Source organism: Trachemys scripta, chromosome 8 (assembly GCF_013100865.1).
Source record: "Trachemys scripta elegans isolate TJP31775 chromosome 8, CAS_Tse_1.0, whole genome shotgun sequence".
NCBI classification, from domain to species: domain Eukaryota; kingdom Metazoa; phylum Chordata; order Testudines; family Emydidae; genus Trachemys; species Trachemys scripta.
Genome location: NC_048305.1, coordinates 15,410,960 through 15,435,620, shown reverse-complemented (window position 1 = coordinate 15,435,620; position 24,661 = coordinate 15,410,960). Strand labels below are relative to the sequence as shown.

The window sequence follows — 24,661 nt, the reverse complement described above, 5'->3', positions numbered from 1 at the left end:
CGGTTTAAAGGGCCTGGGGCGTTAGTGGCGGCCGAGCCCTGAGCCCTTTAAACTGCTGCCGGCGCCCCCGGCTGCCGCTGCTACCCCTGCAGAGGAGGGGAGGGCGCTTACTGGTACAGGGCGGGCCAGCACTGGCTCTGACCCTCCTATCCTTGCCCCTTGCGCCCAAGGCCCCACCCTTTCCGGGAGCCAGAGCCAGCCCCAACCCAGCCCCGTACCGGTAAGTCCCTGTTTCTACTTTCACCCCGTAAGGCACTCAGTTTGGTACCGCTATAACTTTTTCAGTTAGAGTTGTGATTTTTTTTACTAATATAGGCCATGTTGACACTATCAAGTTTGGTCAGGTATGAAAACACCATACACCCTAACTGACATAGCTTTGCTGGCAAAACCCACTGTAGTCACAGTAAGCTGACAGAGTGCTTCTGTTGGCACAGATAACATTGTCCAGGGAGGTGGTGATAGCATGCCAACAGAAAAACTCCTTCTATTGACATTTGCTGTGTCTACACTAGGAGGTTCTGCAAATATAGCTATACTGGCAAAGCATTTGTAGTATAGACAAGGCCACAGTTACAGCACTACAACTCTAGTCTGGATGCAATTATGCTACTATAAAGGTGCCTTATATCAGAATAGTTTATTTCCCTTCCCATATGGGACTAACTATAGTGGTATAAAGCAACTATATCAGTACAGTTAAAGCATCACAACTTTTGTGTGTAGACAAGCCCTCAGAAAGTGCAGCAAAGATCTTGGTATAAATGCTTAGCTGCATTGGATCAGACTAGATAAAGTGAGTTTAAATCATCAGGAAGGTTAATTGTGTGATAAGGCACTGTACTGAGACAATGGGGATCTGGGTTGTATACCTGAGTTTGCCACAGACTCCCTGGGTGACCTAAGGCAAGCCACCTAATTTCTCTGTGCCTCGGCTCCCCATTATTGAGGATAAATTAATTGTGAGGCACTGAGATACTATGGTGATGCGGGCTGTATAAGCATACAGTGACAGTACTGGCAAGCTCTGGGCCTCCTAATGCAGCAGGGGTTTGATGGTGACTTGTGTCATTAAGCCCCTACTTCTGACAAACTCATGATCCAAGACTGGCATCCAGGTTCTGCTGGCAGGAGCCAGACAGTGAACCAGGCTCCCAGGGTGCGTAGTTTCATGTTTTTCCTTCTTATTCATCTGTTTTATTCTTTTTTTTTTTTTTTTTTTTTACACCGGGGTGAGAGGAGAAGTGGAACATGCCCAAGCAGTGAGGGATGTCAGATGGTAAAGCTGAAAGAAGCCATGTCAACTGAGGGATCTAAAAGAGGGTCCCTGGTAGTGGTGGTGTTTTACAGACATTAAAACAGGAATTTTCATTCCCCCCCCCCCCACAAAATTAAAAGCTTCTCAAGCAGCTCCCAAAGGGGAAAATCCTGGTCTCTAAACTCGGCTGGGTTCTGCTGAAGGCAACACAGAGAGTAAGAAAAATATTCTGCTTATTAGTCACCTATTTAAAATGTACCTGCTCTGAGGAGCAGAATTGTTTGCTCCCCACAATCTGCTAGATGTGAGGAAAGGAAAATGAGCCTGTAGAGGTACCATGGAGCTGTTTAACATTTAAATCACTGACAAGAGTCGACTATAAATAGGAAAACATTGAAATGTGTAAATAATCATACCTGCACATGGACTGCATGTTATATTCACACAGCTGCTCATTACACAGTGACAGTGTAAATGGACCTGCATAATATGCAGACACACATAGTACACAGAGCATGGCCGCTCTCATAACTGATGCCTACACCTGGGTATCTCTTGGATTTTTTTCCTCCTGCTTTGGGGTTTTATTTCTGCTTTGCTTTTGTCAGGAGCTGCCCATGGCCACTGTGCCTTTGTGCAGTGTGACGAGCAAAGTATCTTTTGAACAGAATGTAAAACAAGGTCCTGACCATTTGTGACCATTAAAATTTCATGGCATTTTTATGAGATGTGGGGAGTTAATCCAAGTGTCCTGGGCAAAGTCTAGTTCATGTACTATGAATTAGGTTCATTCAGCCTATTCTTGATGATTGGTTGGATATTGTGGGATCAATCCTCAGATGCAGCAGTGTTCCACTTAGTGCATCTGAGGGGCCAAAGGGCCATTGAAGACTATGCTGCAGACAGTGACAGGTCTGGGCAAGTGCCATGTAGAAGCCTTTGAACCTGATAGTGTTCTAATCACAGCAGATTGGGTGACTAGCTGCTTCCACCCAAAGTGCCATTGCTGGGAGAGGCTAGTGCTGTCGCTCTCGTAATAAATTCTTATGCAGTCTGTGTCTTCAGTATTTGCTTTTTAGAAAACTCAGAGACCTGACCACGTTACCATAGTAACAGCATGAGATGTGAGCTCTGATGAGGGTTATCTGCAGTCTAGAGGTTCTTGTGTATTGTCGCAGGGGGACTATTCGGCATTCTGTCTTTGCACACCAGAGGTTGCACATGTGTTTCAATAACTGAAATGTTTATTTAATACCGATTTCAACAAGTGACACTGGTATTGATAGGGAGATTTACCAGATTTTCCTTCAGATGACAATATGAGAAAAGAAGAACCAGGGATCAAGGCTCTTTTTTTCCGACCCTATGGACCAGAACTGGTCAGAACTTAAAACTATCACTGGTCCCTCTGATTAGCAATGTTTGCTGACATTGATCTAGAACTGAACATTTCAAGTTACAGCTCTGAGATCAGTGTTTCATTCCCCAGGGATTGACAGAAGTCATAATTCATAACCTATGAATTATCTTGAATCAACAGGTATATTTAAACGATTTAACTCACAAGGCAAAAGATAAGAAGCACCATCACACAAGGCCATTGATACAGGTGAATTTATTGGCCATTATATTTCCATCTCATTGTGTGGGGGGAAGCATGTGGGGGAAGCCCAGGCTATCACTGCAGCTGCTCATGATGTCCCCACTTTGTGGACGTTCACAGCTCTTCAGGCTTTGCCTCCTTTAGCCAACACTACACTCTTTTAAATTATTAAAATAAGAAAACCACACAGGCAGGATCACAAGAGAAACTGCCTGTGAAATTATTCTTAAAAATAAAAAGCTCTCTAAATAGGAAATAATGAAATAATCTGAGAGAAAAGCTAGATTTATAAGTGCCTGTGACAAGGTATAAAGGTGCTCCTTAAGTCCCAGCATGTAAGGGGTTACAAGGAGAGCCCAGGTTCTCTGTCTATCATATGGGGGAGCTAGGGTAGGGCTTTAAAGTACAGATGAAGCTATTACAGGGGTCATTAAGTAGTATCTTTTCCCCTTATGATCCCACTTTCTGAAAGCTAGAAAGACCTCTCTCTGGTGCTTGTTACCCAGTGTTCTGAGTTGTTCTGCTCTTATAGATTCATAGATTATAGGACTGGAAGGGACCTCGAGAGGTCATTGAGTCCAGTCCCCTGCCCGCATGGCAGGACCAAATACTGCCTAGACCATCCCTAATAGACATTTATCTAACCTACTCTTAAATATCTCCAGAGACGGAGATTCCACAACCTCCCTAGGCAATTTGTTCCAGTGTTTAACCACCCTGACAGTTAGGAACTTTTTCCTGATGTCCAAGCTAGACCTCCCTTGCTGCAGTTTAAATCCATTGTTTCTGGTTCTATCCTTAGAGGCTAAGGTGAACAAGTTTTCTCCCTCCTCCTTATGACACCCTTTTAGATACCTGAAAACTGCTATCATGTCCCCTCTCAGTCTTCTCTTTTCCAAACTAAACAAACCCAGTTCTTTCAGCCTTCCTTCATAGGTCATGTTCTCAAGACCTTTAATCATTCTTGTTGCTCTTCTTTGGACCCTTTCCAATTTCTCCACATCTTTTTTAAAATGCGGCGCCCAGAACTGGACACAATACTCCAGCTGAGGCCTAACCAGAGCACAGTAGAGCGGAAGAATGACTTCTCGTGTCTTGCTCACAACACACCTGTTAATGCATCCCAGAATCATGTTTGCTTTTTTTGCAACAGCATCACACTGTTGACTCATATTTAGCTTGTGGTCCACTATAACCCCTAGATCCCTTTCTGCTGTACTCCTTCCTAGACAGTCTTTTCCCATTCTGTATGTGTGAAATTGATTTTTCCTTCCTAAGTGGAGCACTTTGCATTTGTCTTTGTTAAACTTCATCCTGTTTAACTCAGACCATTTCTCCAATTTGTCCAGATCATTTTGAATTATGACCCTGTCCTCCAAAGTAGTTGCAATCCCTCCCAGTTTGGTATCATCCGCAAACTTAATAAGCGTACTTTCTATGCCAATATCTAAGTCGTTGATGAAGATATTGAACAGAACCGGTCCCAAAACAGACCCCTGCGGTACCCCACTCGTTACGCCTTTCCAGCAGGATTGGGAACCATTAATAACAACTCTCTGAGTACGGTTATCCAGCCAGTTATGCACCCACCTTATAGTAGCCCCATCTAATTTGTATTTGCCTAGTTTATCGATAAGAATATCATGCGAGACCGTATCAAATGCCTTACTAAAGTCTAGGTATACCACATCCACCGCTTCACCCTTATCCACAAGGCTCGTTATCCTATCAAAGAAAGCTATCAGATTGGTTTGACATGATTTGTTCTTCACAAATCCATGCTGGCTATTCCCTATCACCTTACCACCTTCCAAGTGTTGGCAGATGATTTCCTTAATTACTTGCTCCATTATCTTCCCTGGCACAGAAGTTAAACTAACTGGTCTGTAGTTACCTGGGTTGTTTTTATTTCCCTTTTTATAGATGGGCACTATATTTGCCCTTTTCCAGTCTTCTGGAATCTCTCCCGTCTCCCATGACTTTCCAAAGATAATAGCTAGTGGCTCAGATACCTCCTCTATTAGCTCCTTGAGTATTCTAGGATGCATTTCATCAGGCCCGGGTGACTTGCAGGCATCTAACTTTTCTAAGTGATTTTTAACTTGTTCTTTTTTAATTTTATCCGCTAAACCTACCCCCTTCCCATTAGCATTCACTATGTTAGGCATTCCTTCAGACTTCTCGGTGAAGACCGAAACAAAGAAGTCATTAAGCATCTCAGCCATTTCCAAGTTTCCTGTTACTGTTTCTCCCTCTTCACTAAGCAGTGGGCCTACCCTGTCTTTGGTCTTCCTCTTGCTTCTAATGTATTGATAAAAAGTCTTCTTGTTTCCTTTTATTCCCGTAGCGAGTTTGAGCTCATTTTGTGCCTTTGCCTTTCTAATCTTGCCCCTGCATTCCTGTGTTGTTTGCCTATATTCATCCTTTGTAATCTGTCCTAGTTTCCATTTTTTATATGACTCCTTTTTATTTTTTAGATCGTGCAAGATCTCGTGGTTAAGCCAAGGTGGTCTTTTGCCACATTTTCTATCTTTCCTAACCAGCGGAATAGCTTGCTTTTGGGCCCTTAATAGTGTCCCTTTGAAAAACTGCCAACTCTCCTCAGTTGTTTTTCCCCTCAGTCTTGATTCCCATGGGACCTTACCTATCAGCTCTCTGAGCTTCCCAAAATCTGCCTTCCTGAAATCCATTGTCTCTATTTTGCTGTTCTCCCTTCTACCCTTCCTTAGAATTGCAAACTCTATGATTTCATGATCACTTTCACCCAGGCTGCCTTCTACTTTCACATTCTCAACGAGTTCCTCCCTATTTGTTAAAATCAAGTCTAGAACAGCTTCCCCCCTAGTAGCTTTTTCAACCTTCTGAAATAAAAAGTTGTCTCCAATGCAGTCCAAGAATTTGTTGGATAGTCTGCTCCCCGCTGTGTTATTTTCCCAACATATATCCGGATAGTTGAAGTCCCCCATCACCACCAAATCTTGGGCTTTGGATGATTTTGTTAGTTGCTTGAAAAAAGCCTCATCCACCTCTTCCACCTGGTTAGGTGGCCTGTAGTAGACGCCTAGCATGACATCTCCCTTGTTTTTTGCCCCTTTAAGCCTAACCCAGAGACTCTCAACACTTCCGTCTCCTATGTCCATCTCTACCTCAGTCCAAGTGTGTACATTTTTAATATATAAGGCAACACCTCCTCCCTTTTTCCCCTGTCTATCCTTCCTGAGCAAGCTGTACCCATCCACACCAACATTCCAATCATGTGTATTATCCCACCAAGTTTCAGTGATGCCAACAATGTCATAGTTGTATTTATTTATTAGCACTTCCAGTTCTTCCTGCTTATTCCCCATACTTCTCGCATTTGTATATAGGCATCTAAGATACTGGTTTGATCTTTCCTCCCAGTTTTGTCCTGACTCTCCTTTCTCTCTGCCAATATAGCCCACACTCCCTCTTGTTTCCGACTCATTTCCCCGGTCTCCATGTTCCCCACTTACCTGTGGGCTTTGCTCACCTGTCCCCGACGAACCTAGTTTAAAGCCCTCCTCACTAGGTTAGCCAGTCTGTGTCCGAAAAGGGTCTTTCCTCTCCTCGAAAGGTGAACGCCATCTCTGCCTAGCAGTCCTTCCTCAAATAGCATCCCGTGGTCTAGGAAGCCAAAGCCCTCCTGGCGACACCATCTTCGCAGCCAGGCATTCACCTCCATGATGCATCTGTCTCTGCCCGGGCCCCTACCTTTGACAGGAAGAATTGAAGAGAATACCACCTGCGCTCCAAACTCCTTCACCCGTACTCCCAGAGCCCTGTAGTCACTCTTGATCCGCTCAGTGTCACACCGCGCAGTATCATTTGTGCCCACATGGATGAGTAGCATGGGGTAGTAGTCAGAGGGCCGGATAATCCTCGACAATGCCTCCGTAACGTCTCGGATACGGGCCCCCGGCAGGCAGCATACCTCCCGAGATGAAATGTCAGGGCGACAGATGGGCGCCTCCATCCCCCTCAGCAGAGAGTCTCCGACCACCACTACCCTACGTTTCCTATTCGCAGTGGTGGCAGCAGACTTTCCAGCCTTAGGGGTACGAGGCTTCTCCTCCTTTACTGTAGGGAGTGATTCCTTCTTTCCTGTATCAAGAAGAGCATAACGGTTACCTATAACCACGGCAGGAGGGTTCGGAGCAAGGGTGGAGCACTGCCTACTGCCAGAAGTAACCAGCTGCCAGTGTCCACCCTGAGCCATCTCCTCCTCCACCAGTGGTGTATCAGCAGTCCTGTGTACTGGGACAGCTATCTCAGCTGTCTCCACATGGACACTGTCGAGGAATTGCTCGTGGATACGGATGCTCCTCAACCTAGCCACCTCCTCCTGTAGCTCTCCCACCTGCTGCCTGAGAGATTCCACCAGCAGGCACCTCTCACATTGGATGGTCCCCCCAGCCTGGATATCAGTAAGTGGAAATTGCAAGTTACAGTCTTTGCAAAACCACACCAGGATCTGGGTAGAGGCATCCATGCTTAGGCACTCTGTCTGGCTACAGGCACAGGTGGAGGAGACAGCAGCAGTGCTGGCACAGGTGTTGCGGGTCTTCCTAACCATCGTAAGCCTCCCTCTGTCAAACTCCCGTCTGCAGCCCCCTGTCAGCTGAAAGGGTTGTTTAAGCAAAAAGTTAGAATGTAGTTGCTTTATAGGTATTAAGGGGAATCAAGAGAAAACAGATGGAACCGGCAAGGGACCCTCGCCCCCTTCCTGCTCCCCTTCCAAACTCCCTTGCGAAACTCCCTGTTAGCAGCCCCTGTTCGCTCTTGTTTTTTTAAACTTTCGTGTGTGAAAGCCAGCCTTGAAGAAGGGGACTTGAGCTGTGCTATAATTTGGGATGTTATTTTACCTTCCCTGACTGGTGTCTTGAAGTGCCTCCTTCAACCAAACATAAAGCAAACTGCCTCTGGGCCCTGTGGTCCTGTGTTCCATTTCTCTGTGTCTCAGTTTCTCCATCTCTGAAAGAGAGAAGATGGATTGGATAGCATGATTGACTGTACCTCTGTATTAAAGACTGGTGGGGGGAAAATTGATCCATTTCATATAAATTAGGAGGGCTCTAGGAAGTTGCTAGTACAGTGCTCAGATGGGCAAAGTTTGAGCATTTCTGATGTACACTGTGGCGAGGCTCTTGGAAATGCAGGCAAGGCAGATATGCTTATGCATCTAAAAATGTATCAGCTTGTTTGGGGTAATGTTTTAACTGACTTTCTGTTCATTTATGAACCACATGAAAGTGCTAAAATAACTTAATAGGGGAAAGGGTGGGGGACAAAAGAACAGTCACACATTAAAACTACAGAGGAAATTTACTTCTGCAAGGTCTAACTGTCTGTTTCTGAAATCTGGCATCTGCCTAATGAAAGAGCATTACAGCCAACATAAAGAACCAACTCTCTGCAGCCACAGGATGCATTACTTCATCACAAGGAGAGGGGAAGCAGAGAACTGAGGTTGGGATGAGGTGGCCCATTGGCACAACATCCATTTCTGCTAATACTGTACGTTACCTTAGGAATGGGAGGTAGGGAGTTTTGTTGTGTGTGAAGAAGATGAATCAGCCCAGAGCCTGCTTCCTTTTCCACCCTTGGCTATCTACCTACTACAGCATTTTATACCACTCACCTCACCATGGTATCTGATCATCCATCAATAATAAAATCCCTAGTACTTATAGTATGTTTGTCCAATAGATTCCAAAGCACCTTACTAAGGTGACTAACAGTTATTGTCCCCATTCCATAGATGGGGCAAGGAGGCCAAGAGAGACAGAGGGATTTGCCAAGGTCAGGCAGCAAGGTGTGCGGTTTGGATGTTCAGTGATCTAATTTCCCTTTTTCTGCCCCAACTAGAAATCTTCTTCCTCTCCCTCCCCTGTTCTGGAGGTACAGTGAAGCTGGAAAAGTGAGTTTTAGGTTTGGTTTGGAAAGAGGCAAGACTTGTGGACTGTCTGGCCCAGATTCTCAAAGATATTTAGATGCTTAACTCCCACTGACTACAATGGGGCTTAGGTGCCTACAAACCTTTTATATAAGAGTTTATATTGATTAGGAGCAGGATCAGACCCCAGAAGAAAGCTAATCTGAAGTAAATAACTGCAAAATGCTTTTAGGAGAAGGATTTAGAGAAAGTACATTTGAGAGAGTGAGAGAAGGTGGTTTCTTTCTACCCCAACCGAGACACTGCTCCTGGCTTTGCTTCACAAAGACCTGGTTGCTGAGATACCATGTACAAAAGCTGAACAGCTGGGCAAACAGACCATTACAGTGAAATGCACCCTTCTAAGAGAAGGGAAAAAAAGAGAGGAAAATGTAGGGTTTGTTGGCCTTTTAATAGCAAGGGAAAATGTGCCATTAGTTCCAAAATATACTTATTTCTTTATATTTCAAAAAAAAATTTAAATGATTTTCTGAAGAGGAATACACTCAAACAAAACATTTTCTTTAGAGATTATTTATCTGAATACACTTTTAACAGCCCAGGTACTTTAATTATAGGAAGTATTTAAACTCAAACCACTACTATTTTAAGTCCCGATCCTGCAAAAACTTCCATAGGATAACTCATGTGAGTAGAGTTAAGTACATACATAGATATTTGCAAAAGTGGGGCCTTATTATTAATTATTATTATTATTAAATTTGTACATCTTCTTCTCAAGGAGCTGCCTCAGAAAAGAGGATAGGTATTTTTAAATGAATTTTACAAATACCTTTATAATAATTTGCAATGGATTTAGCCCTACATAATTCTCTCTCTTCCTCATTTTTCAAATCAAAGATCCTGCAATGTACAAGATTTTATGAGCAGCATTAAAAAATACACCAGACATTTTTACACTGATAAGGTAGATAAGGAATTACAGAAATGTAAAGTTAACTGCACGAAGGATTTCATTTTCACCGCTGTGGTTTAGATTGTGACAGCTCTTTTGCAATAAATTTAGTTTTTCATGGGTTGGTTATTCACCCCTGAAAATTTTACTCCAAGCTTAAACTTGTTACAATACATCTTACCACAAAAATTAAATTTGTGAAGGACCGTAGGTGAGAATTCAGTAATGATCCGGACTTGCCATTAATTCTAACCAGTTCAAAATGCTACTATTTGCATTTCAGTAGAAGGAAGCCACTAAATCCTGAGATGGAACTGGAAGAAACATTGTAATTCTCCAAATGCCATTATTGTAAAATTTACAAGCCAGAGGGTTACGGGTGAGTATTTTTGAAATCTCAAGCCTCCAGGGGGGTGTAGTGAAATCTATTGTCAAGAAAGATTTTCAAGGGACAAAAATAGGGCTCTTAAGAACTCATTGAATAAATGACTCTTGTGTGGATATTTAAACAAATAAAAATGTAACTATAGAAAGATACTAAGTAGTAACACAATTTCATGTCAGTCTAAAGTAAAAGTGACCTTTTTTTCCTTTTGGGGAGAAAATGGTTTATTATTATTATGAAAACCAATTTGACTTCAACAGGGAATTTGTATTACAAATAAAGTATTACTCCACACTTCCACATCAACTCCTAGCCAAGGCTTTCAAAGGACATTACAAACATCTAATTAAGTATAACAGCATCCCACATTGAGAACTTAAGGAATAAAATGGAGTCACACTTTATCCACCAGTGAAAGGCAATCATTTCCAGGGAAGAACACAGTAGTTGCTGAACAGTATACATACAAGGCAGCAAAATACAAAAGAAAGAAAGAAAGAATATTCATTTGAAACGGCAGGGTGAATTTAGATGGAGAAGGTACTCACTCAGTAGAAGTCTTCTAGGATACCGAGGTTAATACCCCTACTCTTACAGAAATTTCACAGGAGCTTCAATGACCTGAAATTATCAGGACCCTAGTTTTATACCTTATCTGAAAGATGGCAGCTCCGGTAGCACAATGCCTCCTAGTAACATGCTAGAACCAGTGCTGACTCAGAGGGAAGAGAATAACCTATGGAATAACTAAGGCCCTGTTTACACTACAGACACTACGGCAGCACAGCTACGGTGCTATACCTGCTACAGTGACAGAAGGGTTTTTTTACAATCACTGTAATAAAACCACTCCCTCAAGAGAATTCTTCCATTGATTTAGCGGTGTCTACAGTGAGGCACAGGTCGTCTTAATTGCGTCTCTCAAGGGTGTGAATTTTTCACACACCTGAACAACATAGCTAAATTGACCTAAATTTTAGGTGTAGACCAGGCCTAAGGCCCTAATCCTGCAAAAACTTAAATACTTTGTGCACTGTGAATGGTCCCACCGACTGGCAATATCTGAGCCAATCGCTGCTTCCTGCAGTACCTGTGGGTATCCCATCTAAGCACTGACTATTGTCCCATCATGTCTAAAGGTTTCAGAGTAACAGCCGTATTCATGTCTAAAGTTAGGTCCAGCTCTGCACCAAACCCCATATAGATGCCTTAGACTGAGAGCTCTTTGGGACAGAGAACGTCATGTCTTTTAATTCAATCTATAAAGCACTGAGCACATTTTTGGCATCATATAAATAATACATAATAATAGTGACCCAATCTGCTTCGCTTGAGAGGGCTAACAGTATCATAGCATCATAGCACAAGGCAGCATAGCTTTGGCATACCGCTTGCAACTATTCTTACAATGTGTCATGTCAACCTTGGCATAGTCATTTATATCACTGGTATAATCTTCTCCTGAATACAAAATAGAGAAGACTATTAAACATGAAACAGAGATCAGAATTAAGGTGCTTTTTCACACATAGTCAAGACAACACACCTTCTTACCCAGCAGCTCACTGTCTCACATATACACCTACAAACTAATTGAACTATTTATCATACAAACCAGGAAGGAAGAACTAAAAGGAAAAAGTTACTGTTATATCTATTTTTAAATACATAGGAGGTATTCAGATACTACCATGGCCTCTGCAGTCCACCTTGCAAGATTGGGGTCCATACTAGGGTGACCAGACGTCCTGATATCTGCCGACAGCACTGCGGTTTTTTTTTTTTGTTTTTTTTTTTTTTGCTCTTTCCCTTATCTGGTCATCCTAGTCCATACACATACCTACTTAGATTAGCTATTTTATAAAATAGTGTCATTGTGGTTTTAGTTTACCCAGTATTCTCAACCCTAACCCATTCAAATCATGAGTCAGGACCCCCAAAATCATGAGACTGGCTTTAAAAAATAATGTAGTTAAAAATAAAAATAAAGGTTGGGTTCTATTTATTTGTTGTCTAGTTTCTGAGCTTTAGAATGCACTTGGGTCACATTTTCAAGCTTTTATCTGCAACCATGAGGGCTAGAACATTATTATTTTTTAAACAAAAGGTGTGGTTTACACAAATCATATGAATCTAGGAGCTGGGGCTTTAAGAAATAACCAAATATGGCAGGATTTAAGATATAATCCAGATTATTGACAATGTTTTACTTTATCAGCTCTTTTCTAAGAGATCCTTACATTTCTGACAACATAGGAACAGCCATATTGGGTCAGACCAATGGTCCAGCTAGGCCAATGTCCTGTCTTCAATGCCAGATGCTTCAAAGGGAAAGAACAGAATAGGGCAATCATCAAGTGATCTATCCCCTGATATCAAGTCCCAGCATCTGGCAGTCAGGGATTTAGGGACACCCAGAGCATGGGGCTGCATCCCTGACCATCTTGGCTAATAGTCATTGATGAACTATCCTCCATGAATGTATCTAATTCTTTTTTGAATCCAGTTATATTTTTTGTCTTCACATTTCCTGGCAAAGAGATCCACAGGTTGACTATGCGTTGTGTGAAGAAGTACTTACTTTTGTTTGCTTTAAACCTGCACCCTATTAATTTCATTGGGTAACTCCTAGTTCTTGTGTTATGTGAAGGAGTAAATAACACGTCCTTATTCACTATCTCCACTCCATTCATGATTTTATAGACCTCTATCATAACTCCCCTTCGTTGTCTCTTTTCCAAGATGAATAATCCCAGTCTTTTTAATCTCTCTTCATATAGAAGCCGTTCCATACCCTTAATCATTTTTGTTGCCCTTCTCTGTACTTATTCAGTTTCTAACATATATTTTTTGAGATGATGTGACCAGAACTGCACACAGTATTCAAGGTGTGAGTGTACATGGATTTATATAGTGACATTTACTGTCTGTGACAATCTGTATCCCTATGCTCACCCTTTTTACAAGACTATGATAAATTTTGTACAAAGTATGCCTTGTAAGGTAGTATTTGAAAACTCACAATTTACTGATCATTCTTGTCCTGATAAAATATGTGTAGCAACATTGTATGTAAAGTTATAAAATTCTACTGTATAAGACATGTTCTGAGTCTAGGGAAACAGCTTCAAACCAGTTCCCCAGAGACAAAAGGCTAGCTAACACCTCATCCCAGTGTCAACATAATCAAATGGGCTATCACCTGGTTAAGTGGCCATTCTTTGGCAGGAAGAAGGGTGTGAGTGAGAAATTTACATATTGGCAATGGAACAGCTGGAAGTTCCTGACCAAACAAACTTTCCGTCTCCTGAATCTCAGCTGATGATTTTCAAAAAGGAAAATAAGAAGTGAGAACAGAGGACACAAATTATCTCTCCCTTCATATGTAGTCACGCACAGCATTGACAATACTTGAAAGACAAAGCAAGCATCAGTCAACTGGGGAGGGATCCTGGCTGAAAGATCCAGTCAATAAGACTGCTAGAACATGTGGTGAGAAAGATCCTTTTGCTTTAAGTTCACTTAGCTTGTTAAATTAGGTATTAGTTTGCATTTCACCTTTTATTTCTTTGTAACCAATTCTGACTTTTATGCCTTATTCCTTGTAATCACTTAAAATCTATTTTTTGTAGTTAATAAACTTGTTTTACTGTTTTATCTAAATCTGTGAGTGTTTGGAGTGATGTGTTTGGGACCTTCGATTGGGATAACAAGATTTGTGCATATCATTTTCTATTAATGGATTTTATATGAACTTGAATTGTCCAGGAAGGTGCTGGGCAGTAGAAGATGCACATTACTGGGGGAAAATTTGGGACTGGGAGTTTGCTGCTGTTGTCCTGCTGGTGTAATTCATGGGTGGATAGCTAAGCACACATACAGTATAGCTGGGAGTGATTTATATGCTGGAGGCTGTGGGTAGGCAGACCAGGCATAGTTGCTCTCACAGCAAAGCAGTGAAAAAGGCACCTCAGGGTGGAAAATTGAGGGGACATAGCTATCCATCAGTCCAGACTATACCCTGGGAAATATCACACTGTCTCATTATCTATCATTGTCCTAATGGTTCCTAACCTTGTTAGCTTTTTTGATTGCTGCTGCACATTGAGCAGATGTTTTCAGAGAACTATCCACAGTGACCCCAAGATCTCTTTCTTGAATGGTAACAGCTAATTTAGACCCCATTATTTTGTATGTATCTTTAAGATTGTTTTCCAAAATGCATTACTTTGCATTCCTTCAACATTGAATTTCATCTGCCATTTTGTTGCCCAGTATAGGAGCAGCAGAAGTGCCCTAAAAGTGGGGGGACCACAGGTGCCGGAATCATGCCTCCCTGCCCCTTCTCCCCAAGCCCGAGCACTGCCCATTCCTACAAGGCCCCGCCCTCGCACTGCCCATTCCTACAAGGCCCCGCCCTCGCACTGCTCCTTCCCCCCGAAGTCCCCACCCTCGAACCACACCTTGCCCAAGACCCCACTCCTGCACTGCCTCTCCCCCCCCAGACCTATCCTCGCACCACTTCTTCCCCCAAGATCCCACTCCCGTGCCACCTCAAACCCCAAGAGTCTGCCCCTGCTTGTTCCTCTCTGCCCCCTCCCCTGCTCACCCTTATGGCCAGTAAAAAGTGGGAGGGGCTATGTTCCTCTGGTCCCCCATTCCGGAGCCCTTGGCCCAGTCACCCAGTTTTGTGAATCCCTTTGTAACTTCACAGTCTGCTTTGTACTTCAATATTTTAAGTAACTTTGTATCATTTCCAAACTTTGCCACCTCACTGTTTATCCCTTTTCCCAGCTTATTTATGAGTATGTCGAACAGCACTGGTCCCGCTAGAGCTCGCTGGGGGACATGCCTATTTACCTCTCTCCATTCTGAAACCTATTCTTTCCTACCCTGGGTTCCCTATTTTTTAAGCAGTTACTGATCCATGAGAGGACCTTCCCTTCTTGTCTCATCCCATGACAGCTTGCTTTGCATAAGAGCCTTTGGTCAGGGAACATTATAGCCCCTACTCACGCTGGTCCACATGTTGGTTGACCCCCCTCAAAGAATTCTAATAAATGCTGTCCAGAGATTGTTGTTTTGGCTACTTTAAAAATGAAGCGTTAAGAACACAGCTGCTGGTTGGTTAATAAATACGGTATTTCAGACTCTGCATGGAAGCAACCCAGGATTGTGTTGCCCAAGCACCAAGCAGCCCAAACCGGGGTAGGAGCGTTCAGGGCGAACCGGCTTCGGAAGCGAAGCGTGAGCGGCGCTCAGGCGGTTGCAGGAGCCCTGCACGCCTCTGGCACCGGCCGGAGCAGGGGAAGTGCTCGGCAGGGGGAGGAAGCCTGGAGTCCGCGCTGCTGAGTCAGCTCCTCCAACATGACCCGCCCCCAGTCATATGACGAGAGCCGCGGCTTGGGGCGAAGCTGAGTGGGGGGCGGGCGCAGCAGGGTGCGGCGCGCCTGGACAGGTAAGTGAGCCGCAGCGGTGCGGCTCCGGCCGTGCGCTCCTTGCGGAGGGGCTGCGCCGGAGAGGCGGCGGCGGCGGCAGGAGGCGCTAGAGCGCGCGGTGCGGGTGTGGCTGCTGCGGGGCGCTGCGCCGGGGCCCCGCGGGGAGAGTAGGGGCAAGAGTTCGAGTTCCAGCCTCTCACTCGGGGTTAAAATGGCGCCTGTGGGACGCGGCTGGCTTCCCTTTGTTGGAAGGGCTTTAAATTCCCGCTCCCACCTAATGTGCGAGCCCCACTGCCCGCGACCTGTAACGGCACCTGGGTAGGGGCGTTTTGCCTGCCGTACAGCGCCGGGGGCTCCGGAGTGCTGGGTCCACGATCAGTTGTAGCCTCCCGGAGTGACCGTGGGCAGGTGCTCGCTGATTGGCTGATCTGTGTTCATAGGATGGGGGGGAAGAGACCGGGTCCTGTGGAGGAAGCTGTATACCCCTCAAACTCCAAACTACTAGGGTAGGGTAAGCTAATGCTGATCTGGTCAACGTTAACTTGCCCCTTTCTTTCCCTTTGTAAGTGGTAACCCTATTTGGGCAGGTTCTGGGTCACTGGCTTGTAGTATGGCTTTTGCCAAGCTATACCGCCAAGAGTCAGAGACCGCTGGGAAGGAGAGTCAGCGTGAAGGCATGGGTTCTGTCAGATTACCCTGTGCCTCCTCTGATTTGAGGAGGGGTATCCTTAGGAATCTACGTCCAGTTTCTTCCAGATCCAAAATGCCACACCATTTCAAGAAACTGGATGCTCAGTAAACCCAAGCTCTTTTCCTGGCCCTATATGGGAATAACTTGTCTAGGGAGCAATCTAATCCTTAGTGGCTAATTCTTCTTGGTAGTATCTGCTATTGGCTAACAGTGTTCCTTTCACAGGGCCAAAGTAACTTGGTTATTGCTTCATGAATGCACTCAGATATTGTATGTACCTCTTGCAGTGAGAGGTGGAGGGAGAATGTAACTGTACAGAAAAATTGGTAGCGATATGAGTTCCCAATATTTATTTCAATGTAGAAAATGAACTCCTTTGTTGAAGCTTCTTTATTTTAGATGTGCAGGAGACAATGAAACTCATCATTCTTGAGAACTATGTGCAAGCCAGTGAGTGGGCTGCAAAATACATTAGGAATCGAATTATCCAGTTTAACCCTGGCCCAGACAAATACTTCACTCTTGGACTTCCCACAGGTAGGTTTTGAAAGAGGATTCATTAAGATGCTGATGGTACCTTCTGTTTAAGCAACTGTAAAGCATCCTGACTATTTCACCAGTTGGAGCATTTAAGTGGCAGAGTATTCCCCTAATGTGAAGGGAGTGTCTCCTTATGCAACATATAGATGGATGGTTCTGTTATTTGGGGAGCAACAGTCTATATAATTTACTTAGCTTAAGAAACCTTTCTCTGTTTTTAAAGTAAATAAATTATATAGAGTGATGCCTCCCAAATAACAATAATATAGAAGCTGATGCATTGCATGACAAAATACCCCTTCACATAAGTGGAATAGTCAATGATGCTTTGGAGAACTGTGTGCTTCCCCAATGTGTAAAATAGAGACAGCATTCATCTACTTACAAGATTAGACCCTTATTACTTGAATTAAAAGAGAATCTCCAATATTAGCTATACAGGGCTGACACACAGTTGAGCAGTTCTGATTCTGTCCAGTTGAGGGTAGCGTAGCACACACTCAGCTGGATTATTACAACTGGGCAGAATTGGAACTGCTCAATTGTGTGTCATAGCCCCTTTATGGCTAATCATGGAGATTCTCCTTTAGTTCAAGTAGTAAGGGTCTGTAATCTTGGAGCAACAGGAGCTGGACTCTATACTATTGAAGCTGAAAGTTGATGTAGATTTGTTTCCATATTATTTTTTTTAATATTAGGATTGTGATCCAACCACATTCTTGTTTTTGGGGAGGCAGCATCAGAAGTGCAACCCACTGGGCTGCCCTTCCCACCACACCATGGTGTTTGCTAGTTTGCTATATTATAATCACTAACATAATTAATGATGTATATAGCTCTTACGCAGCTCAGTGTTTCACAGTGCTGCGCATACACTAATTCCACTAACGGTTTTTAAATTTTTCCCTGTATCTCTCTTAGGAAGCACTCCTTTAGGATGTTACAAAAAGTTGATTGAGTATTACAAGAATGGAGACTTGTCCTTCAAATATGTGAAAACCTTTAATATGGATGAATATGTAGGTGAGTCATCTTATTTCATGAAATGTTGTGGTAAGGACACAATCAAGCTTTTTTTTCTTTTTTGGCCCCAAACTTTATTTATTCTGGTGAGTAAAATCAAATTAAATCAGACATTTATGTTAATTCAAAATCACTTTGTATAGAACCCAATGTAAAATGATCCTAAAACCAGATGGGGAGGAGAAAGAGAGGAGTTTGGAATGCTGTGTAATACAAATTAACAAGCTGCAACTTTTCCCTCCAATTAGAGAGATCACATTAGCTATAACTCTCTTAAAAGCTGAGTGATATACTACCTGAGTATATAATTAAAGAAGTCCCACTGAAGATGCTGTTAGTAGATTATGTGTAACATCTTTGAAGTTCCCATTTTAGCTCAGCTTTCTTCTAATCAGGGAAACTGCTACTTGGCTGGTTTGGATGGAATGCTGCAGCCCTGTCTTTAATTAATAACCGAGACAGGCCGTGCTCCAGCAAGACTGCACTTTAGACTTACTGATATGTGGTCCTATTATGTTAGATTAGGATTGCCTTGTTTGTAAAGTTGTGATGTAATATTCCCTTCTCAGAGCTGGTTCAGAGAGAAAAGTGAACAAATCCTCTGGTTATCAAGGTACCAAACATACATGCTTAATATGTGTATAAGTTTGCTCTTTGGCCCTAGTGCTATTGCATTCTCTTCCTGATTTGAGTGGACAGATTTTTTTTCTGTGAATAATCATAGTCTGAGAGCTTCGGGTTAGGATTAGACAGTTCTATAAAGGATGACTCTAACAATCAGGGAGTTCTTGGAAGAATTCCCTGACTGTTAATCAGACTAAAATTGCTTCTCTGGTTTTGGCATAGTGTTAACAAGCTTGGACTAACAATAATTCTGCAGAATGTTGTAAAGATAAGAAAAATTAGACCTGCTGTGTATCTGCTCTTTTGGAGAACCTGCTCCATAATATTAATGCACCTTATCCATGTAACTAGGATGATCTGCCTCTCTGTAACACTGTGATCTTACTGGAGCTATTGTGACTATTTTTTAAACTCACGGAAGTTAAGGAAGCCCAGCTTGAAGGGCAGATGGGGATACTGGTATTGATTTGTAATCAAAACCCCTGATGTCTATGCAAATATATGTAAAAGTTTTTATATAGGGTACTGTATCCCTCTCAAATCTCTCATTTGAGGCCTCAGTCCTGAAAGCTGTAGCAATCAGAGTGTGAAAGTCAATGGGGCCTTGGATTGTAAGCATTTGAAGCAGGGATTCTGTTTGTACAATGTCCAGCACCATGGGTCCTGTGTCCTGAAGGGGTCTGCAGGTGTGACTGGAATATAAACATGAAATAATAAATGTTCCTGGTCAACAGGTCTCCCAAGGGATCACCTGGAAAGTTATCACTCCTTCATGTGGAATAACTTTTTCAAGCACATTGACATCTCTCCAGAAAACACCCATATTCTGGATGGAAATGCAGCTGACCTACAGGCGGAGTGTGATGCTTTTGAGGGGAAAATCAAAGCAGCTGGTGGAATCGAACTCTTTGTTGGAGGTGAAAATCTGAAGGAATAACAGACTTGGAGAGAACACAGCCTTGTTTTTGCCATAATTTTAGCTAACTTTGGGGAATTCCTTTTTCATTTTGTTTTGTTTTTTGAGCCACTTATTAGATTTGCAGTCAGTAAAGCCACATGTGCATCCCATTTCCAATTAGTGTATGCGCACCTGTCAAGTGTCGCCTCTATCCATTCCCTTCTATGGTATTGATGGGGACAAATGCTATGCATAGGTGACTCACTTGTGGTGTATGTGTGTTTGGGGTTTTTATTCTGTCTCAATGAGATGTTCAGATTGTCCTAGTAGCTATTCCATCCCTGGTCAAGCCTTACGGCCATACTGGGTCAGTGGAATGTGCCTCCTGGTCAAGTAGATGGGTCTCAAAATGTGAAGAATAGACTGGCTCCAAAGTCTCAGGCTACAGGGGTAGGGGATGATTTTAAAGTTCAGCTATTTTTGAGGTATATTTGGCCAGAAGGGGGCAGGAGTGTAACTTTTTTTCACGGAAGTCAAATAGCTAAAGATTTTGTTCAAATTTATTGATTTGTTTTAAATTGACATTTCATCTAAGATCTAGATTTGAAAATTTCAGTCCAATAGGTGAATTCTTTAGAAAAGTAGTAAAAATTTGGGGGTGGGGGAGAAAGGTGTGCTAACCAAAACTGTGTTGCAACCTTTCCAATAGCAAGTTCTACCAGGTAACTGCTGTAATCAGCTATAACCCCTCTGAGACAGTGGTATCTTCTAACCTGAGGCTTTTGGGTGCTAACATTCAAGTTACTTGAGTTATTACGTCCCAAAATGCAAAGGAACAGTGTCTCTGCTCTTATTGACGTTAGTGGGAAATTTGCCATTCAACTTCAAGGGAAGCAGGATCTTGGAGCTTGAGCAAAGCTGCAAGTTCTTGTATGAAAGTAATGTGCTTCACCTGTTCTGTAGCTATTCTTAGGAGCCTATAGCATCCTTACAGTAAGAATGATGTTGGCTTTGCTTCCTATGATGTGTTAAGGTAGTGACATAGTTCTTAAACTGTCTCCAACACAGGTATTGGCCCAGATGGTCATATTGCCTTCAACGAGCCCGGCTCAAGTCTGGTGTCCAGAACTAGAGTGAAGACATTGGCTATGGACACCATATTGGCTAATGCTAGATTCTTTGATGGCGACCTCTCCAAAGTTCCCACAATGGCTCTCACAGTTGGAGTAGGCACAGTCATGGATGCTAGAGAGGTTAGAATTAAAATACAGTGACTTAATAGCATGCTCCATGGAGCATCAAACAGTTGTCTAGTCTTCAAGCAGTGGTACTTTCTGCAGCCCAGCCCCAGGCATTATAACTGGGCTTCCAGAGCGTAGTTTGCTCAACTAAACAAACAACCTAGCTACCTTCTTGAACCCTGCACAACTACCTCATAGCTTTTTTTCCCTGGGGCTTTGATTGCAAAGATCAAATTAGCCATGATCAAATTAGACACAAATTGAAGGGCTTATAAATGCAGCATGATGGCTGAGATTTGGTCCTAATAAAAGTAAAGCCATACCTGCAGGGAGAAGAAAAGACGGGTTGGCTCACCAAACAGTCATATGCATTACATCAAAATGAGCTTATTCATGTGGCTTCCATTATGCTACTTTAACATTTTTCATGTAACTATGCAATACAGTTGTATTTAGCCTGGGGGGGGCTGGGTAAGGGAGGTTTCCAGGGGACAATCTCACAAGGTAAATGTGAGAACCACTGACTTACTCAGAGGTATACCAGCAAATTGTGAGAGTCACAAGGTGGTGTGTAGTTGCATTTATTTTTACACCTGTAGTTCATAACCGTTAATCACCTCCTCTAGCTGTCTAAAGTGCTCTAGTCTATTCTTGCATAAACACTAAAGGGAGAGCTCACAGTAACAGGTGGATAAACTTTAAAATGGCCAGGCAAGCCATAATTTTACTACCTAAAACAATACAGCCAAAGTGAACTGTACCCAGTCAATGAAGTGAAATACTGCTGGGGAGGACTAAAATAGTTTTCTTCTTTGGATGACTTACTCATCTACTGCTTCAAATCACACTTGGGTGTGTTCCCTTTAAATGTACATCACAAAACCTAACAATGTTATTCCTGTGTTTTGTTTTTTGTTTAATTCAGGTTATGATTCTAATCACAGGAGCCCATAAAGCGTTTGCTTTGTACAAAGCCATTGAGGAAGGGGTGAACCACATGTGGACAGTGTCTGCCTTTCAGCAGCATCCCAGCACTGTCTTTGTGTGTGATGAGGATGCCACCCTAGAACTCAAAGTTAAAACAGTGAAATACTTTAAAGGTAAGTATTTGGCCAGATCAGGCCACTTTTTCAGTTAGCTGGGGGGGATAGCTCAGTGGTTTGAGCATTGGCCTGCTAAACCCAGGGTTGAGTTCAATCCTTCAGGGGGCCACTTAGGGATCTGGGGCAAAATCAGTACTTGGTCCTGCTAGTGAAGGCAGGGGGCTGGACTCGATGACCTTTCAGGGTCCCTTCCAGTTTTGAGATAAAGTATAGAAAAAAAAAATGGAGATATACCTCAGGCAGGGGTGGGCAAACTTTTTGGCCTGAGGGCCACATTGGGGTTGCAAAATTGTATGGAGGACTGGGTAGGGGAAGGCTGTGCCTCCCCAAACAGCCTGGCCCCCTCCCACTTCTCGCCCCGACTACCCACCTCAGAACTCCCGACCCATCCTGCTCCCTGTCCCGACTGCCCCCCCCCAAGAACCTCCGACCCATCCAACTGCCCCCCTGTAACCCCCTGCCCCTTATCCAACCCCCTCCCTCCTCCCCTACCCCCTTACCATGCTGCTCAGAGCAGCAGAAGCTCACAGCCCTGCCGCCCGGCTCCACGCTGCCTGCGTGGTGGCATTGTGATGGAACAGCAGGGGGCTAGCCTCCCCGACGGGAGCTCAGGGGCCGGGCCAGATGTGGCCTGCAGGCCGTAGTTTGCCCACCTCTGCTTTAAGGGCTACCATTTAATTTAGCAAATCTTTCCTGTCAGAAAAATTGTGTTTGAAGGAAGTGCTGTCAAATAATTCTCAACCCTAAAGGTTTAAAAAAAAAAAAAAAATCTCCACTGACTAGAAATCTATTCAGGGTAACATTTAAATGTAAATTATTTATTTAAATGTTCCCCTATAGTGTTACTAACCCTATGTTGAGTTAGTAACTCAAAACTAGAAATGGCTATTGCTTAGAAGCCATAAATGAAGAGTGAGGCTAGCTTAATTCTCCAAGCTGAGTGAAGTATGTCCCTCTTTCTGTACATAATGGAATGTAAAGTAGATTTAATAAATTGTTAGTCTGTAGTGGTGGTAAATGACTAAGTAGTTTTTAAAATTAATTATGCTGACACTCCCTCTAATATCAAGCTTACAGCAATGGGGTGAAAAATACTTTAAGAGGGTTGTGTGGGAAGGTGGAAATATAAGGATATTACTAGTGGCCATAATTAAAAGCAAAAGTCCTCCATTTATTGCACTTACTACCTCTACTTAACCTTTCCTTTTCCCCCTGCACCAGGTTTAATGCTTGTTCATAACAAGCTTGTGGAACCCTTATACAGTATGAAGGAAACAGGAGCAGAAAGAAGACAGTCTAAGAAGCCGTACAGTGACTAGTTTCTTGGGGGCTGGTATGATGCTAAGCAGGCTCTTCTCTTGGAAATCAGCACTGGAGAGGAGGAATCCCTACACATTCTTCTTGTTCATAAATAAGCAGAGATGTGCTCATTTATTGTCTCCATCTTTTAAAAGAGATGAATGTTGAGTACTTTGGGGTTAATAAATTAGATGAGGATGAGACCTTATGTATTATGTTCTAGCAACCTCGAAACTACTCACTCGCTACTGGTGAAGCCAATTGAAATGAGGTGTGTAATCTATAAAGCAAGTAAATGAACAGGAAATAAATATCCCTCAACTCAAAGGTGAGGAATATGAAAGGAAGTAAAATCAAATGGGTAATTGTAGAATGTATTACCCACACACATTTAGGTTTCTCTCTCTTCTCTTCCCCCTTTCCCCCCATGCACTTATTAATCTCAACTGCACTAGCATCATGAAATTGAAGTACTAGCACTAACTAGAGTTAGCCATTAAATAAACTTCCTCAAAGCTCCCCTGCATTAATTTGTACTATTTTAGTTTTGGGGCTTTCTTGAGGAGATGCTACTAACTTCAGTGTTCATTGATGTATATATGTTATGCACCCTCCACTTCAGCAAAATCAAACGCTGCACCTACCCTGGCTCTTTAGTATTCTCAGCTTAATGAAATAGCTGCCACCAAATGGTTAAACAGCAATTGTTCCTTATCCATCTGTGTAACTCTAGCTACTATTTCACTTTATGGTCAGAATTCTAAAAATTCAAACATTATGTGAATGCCACTGTATGTCAAGACTAAGGCACTGTCATTACAATCAAGTCTAAATATTTAATCCCCTGTCCGTCCCCTCCCCATGCCATCAAGTGTTCTGTTAGTTGTAGCACTGTAGGGCCAACTGCCCTCCCCCAAATCTTCTAGCCAGTTCCCCTCTTGCCTTTCCTCATAAATCATGGTGGTACATGCAGGGAGACCTGTCATAATTCAGCTGTCCATGAACTTAGCCCATATATTTAACCACCTAAATCCACTTTGTGATGAATGAAATACTCTACTGCTCTAGACTATGCTACTTCCAAAACTCTATTGGCTTTACCTTTATTACTACCAAAAGGGCTTACATCAGACTAGTGAAGTGTAAGTCACTGGTGCTGTTTAAGTGGGGGAATATGTATTTGTTTACATGGAAATCCTACAAACTATTCATAATGTAACTTTCTACATTAAATGCAGTATTTTTTAATCCAAATAAACTGAGTCATGTTGACTGTCTTTACCCATTAACTCTCAAAGTTTTATTAGGAATTAAAACATCCTGCAAGGCCAGACAAATAATTGTAGGGGAAAGAGATGCTGGTGTATCAAAGATAGTTAGCGGCTAAAGCTTGATGGTAAGGATTGTCACTGCCCACTGAAAAGGGATCCTGTGGAAAGAGGAAGAGATGGAAGTAGAACTGGAGGTAAAAATTTCAAGAGTAGCTAAGTTACTTAGGACACACTGGATGTCCATAGGACTTCAATGCTCTTGAAAAATTTTACGCTAAACTTTTCATTTAAAAAAAAAAGTTAATTGAGACAAAACAACCAGAATACATTGCTCACTATATGGCAGAACCTAAAAAGTGATGCAAATCTTGGCTTTCTATACATTTTGTGTATTACCACCTCTGGATGTAAAAATAGG

General features: G+C 42.8%; 1 protein-coding gene across 3 annotated transcripts; it reads left to right on the top strand.

The window, feature by feature from the left end:
* The first annotated feature begins 15,414 nt into the window (after nt 1–15,414).
* Nucleotides 15,415–24,529, top strand: GNPDA1 (glucosamine-6-phosphate deaminase 1). 3 transcript variants are annotated; one of them, XM_034778189.1, is made up of 7 exons: nt 15,415–15,573; nt 16,652–16,781; nt 17,706–17,807; nt 19,166–19,348; nt 20,398–20,582; nt 21,496–21,670; nt 22,895–24,529. In XM_034778189.1, exons 1-7 carry the CDS (start codon nt 15,502–15,504, stop codon nt 22,990–22,992), a joined length of 945 nt encoding a protein of 314 aa, XP_034634080.1. In that variant the 5' UTR covers nt 15,415–15,501; the 3' UTR covers nt 22,993–24,529. The 3 variants fall into 3 exon arrangements, with proteins under 3 accessions (XP_034634080.1, XP_034634081.1, XP_034634083.1); XM_034778190.1 differs by having other exon boundaries at nt 15,438–15,573; nt 16,644–16,781; XM_034778192.1 differs by having other exon boundaries at nt 15,555–15,573; nt 16,630–16,781.
* Nucleotides 24,530–24,661: the final 132 nt, after the last annotated feature.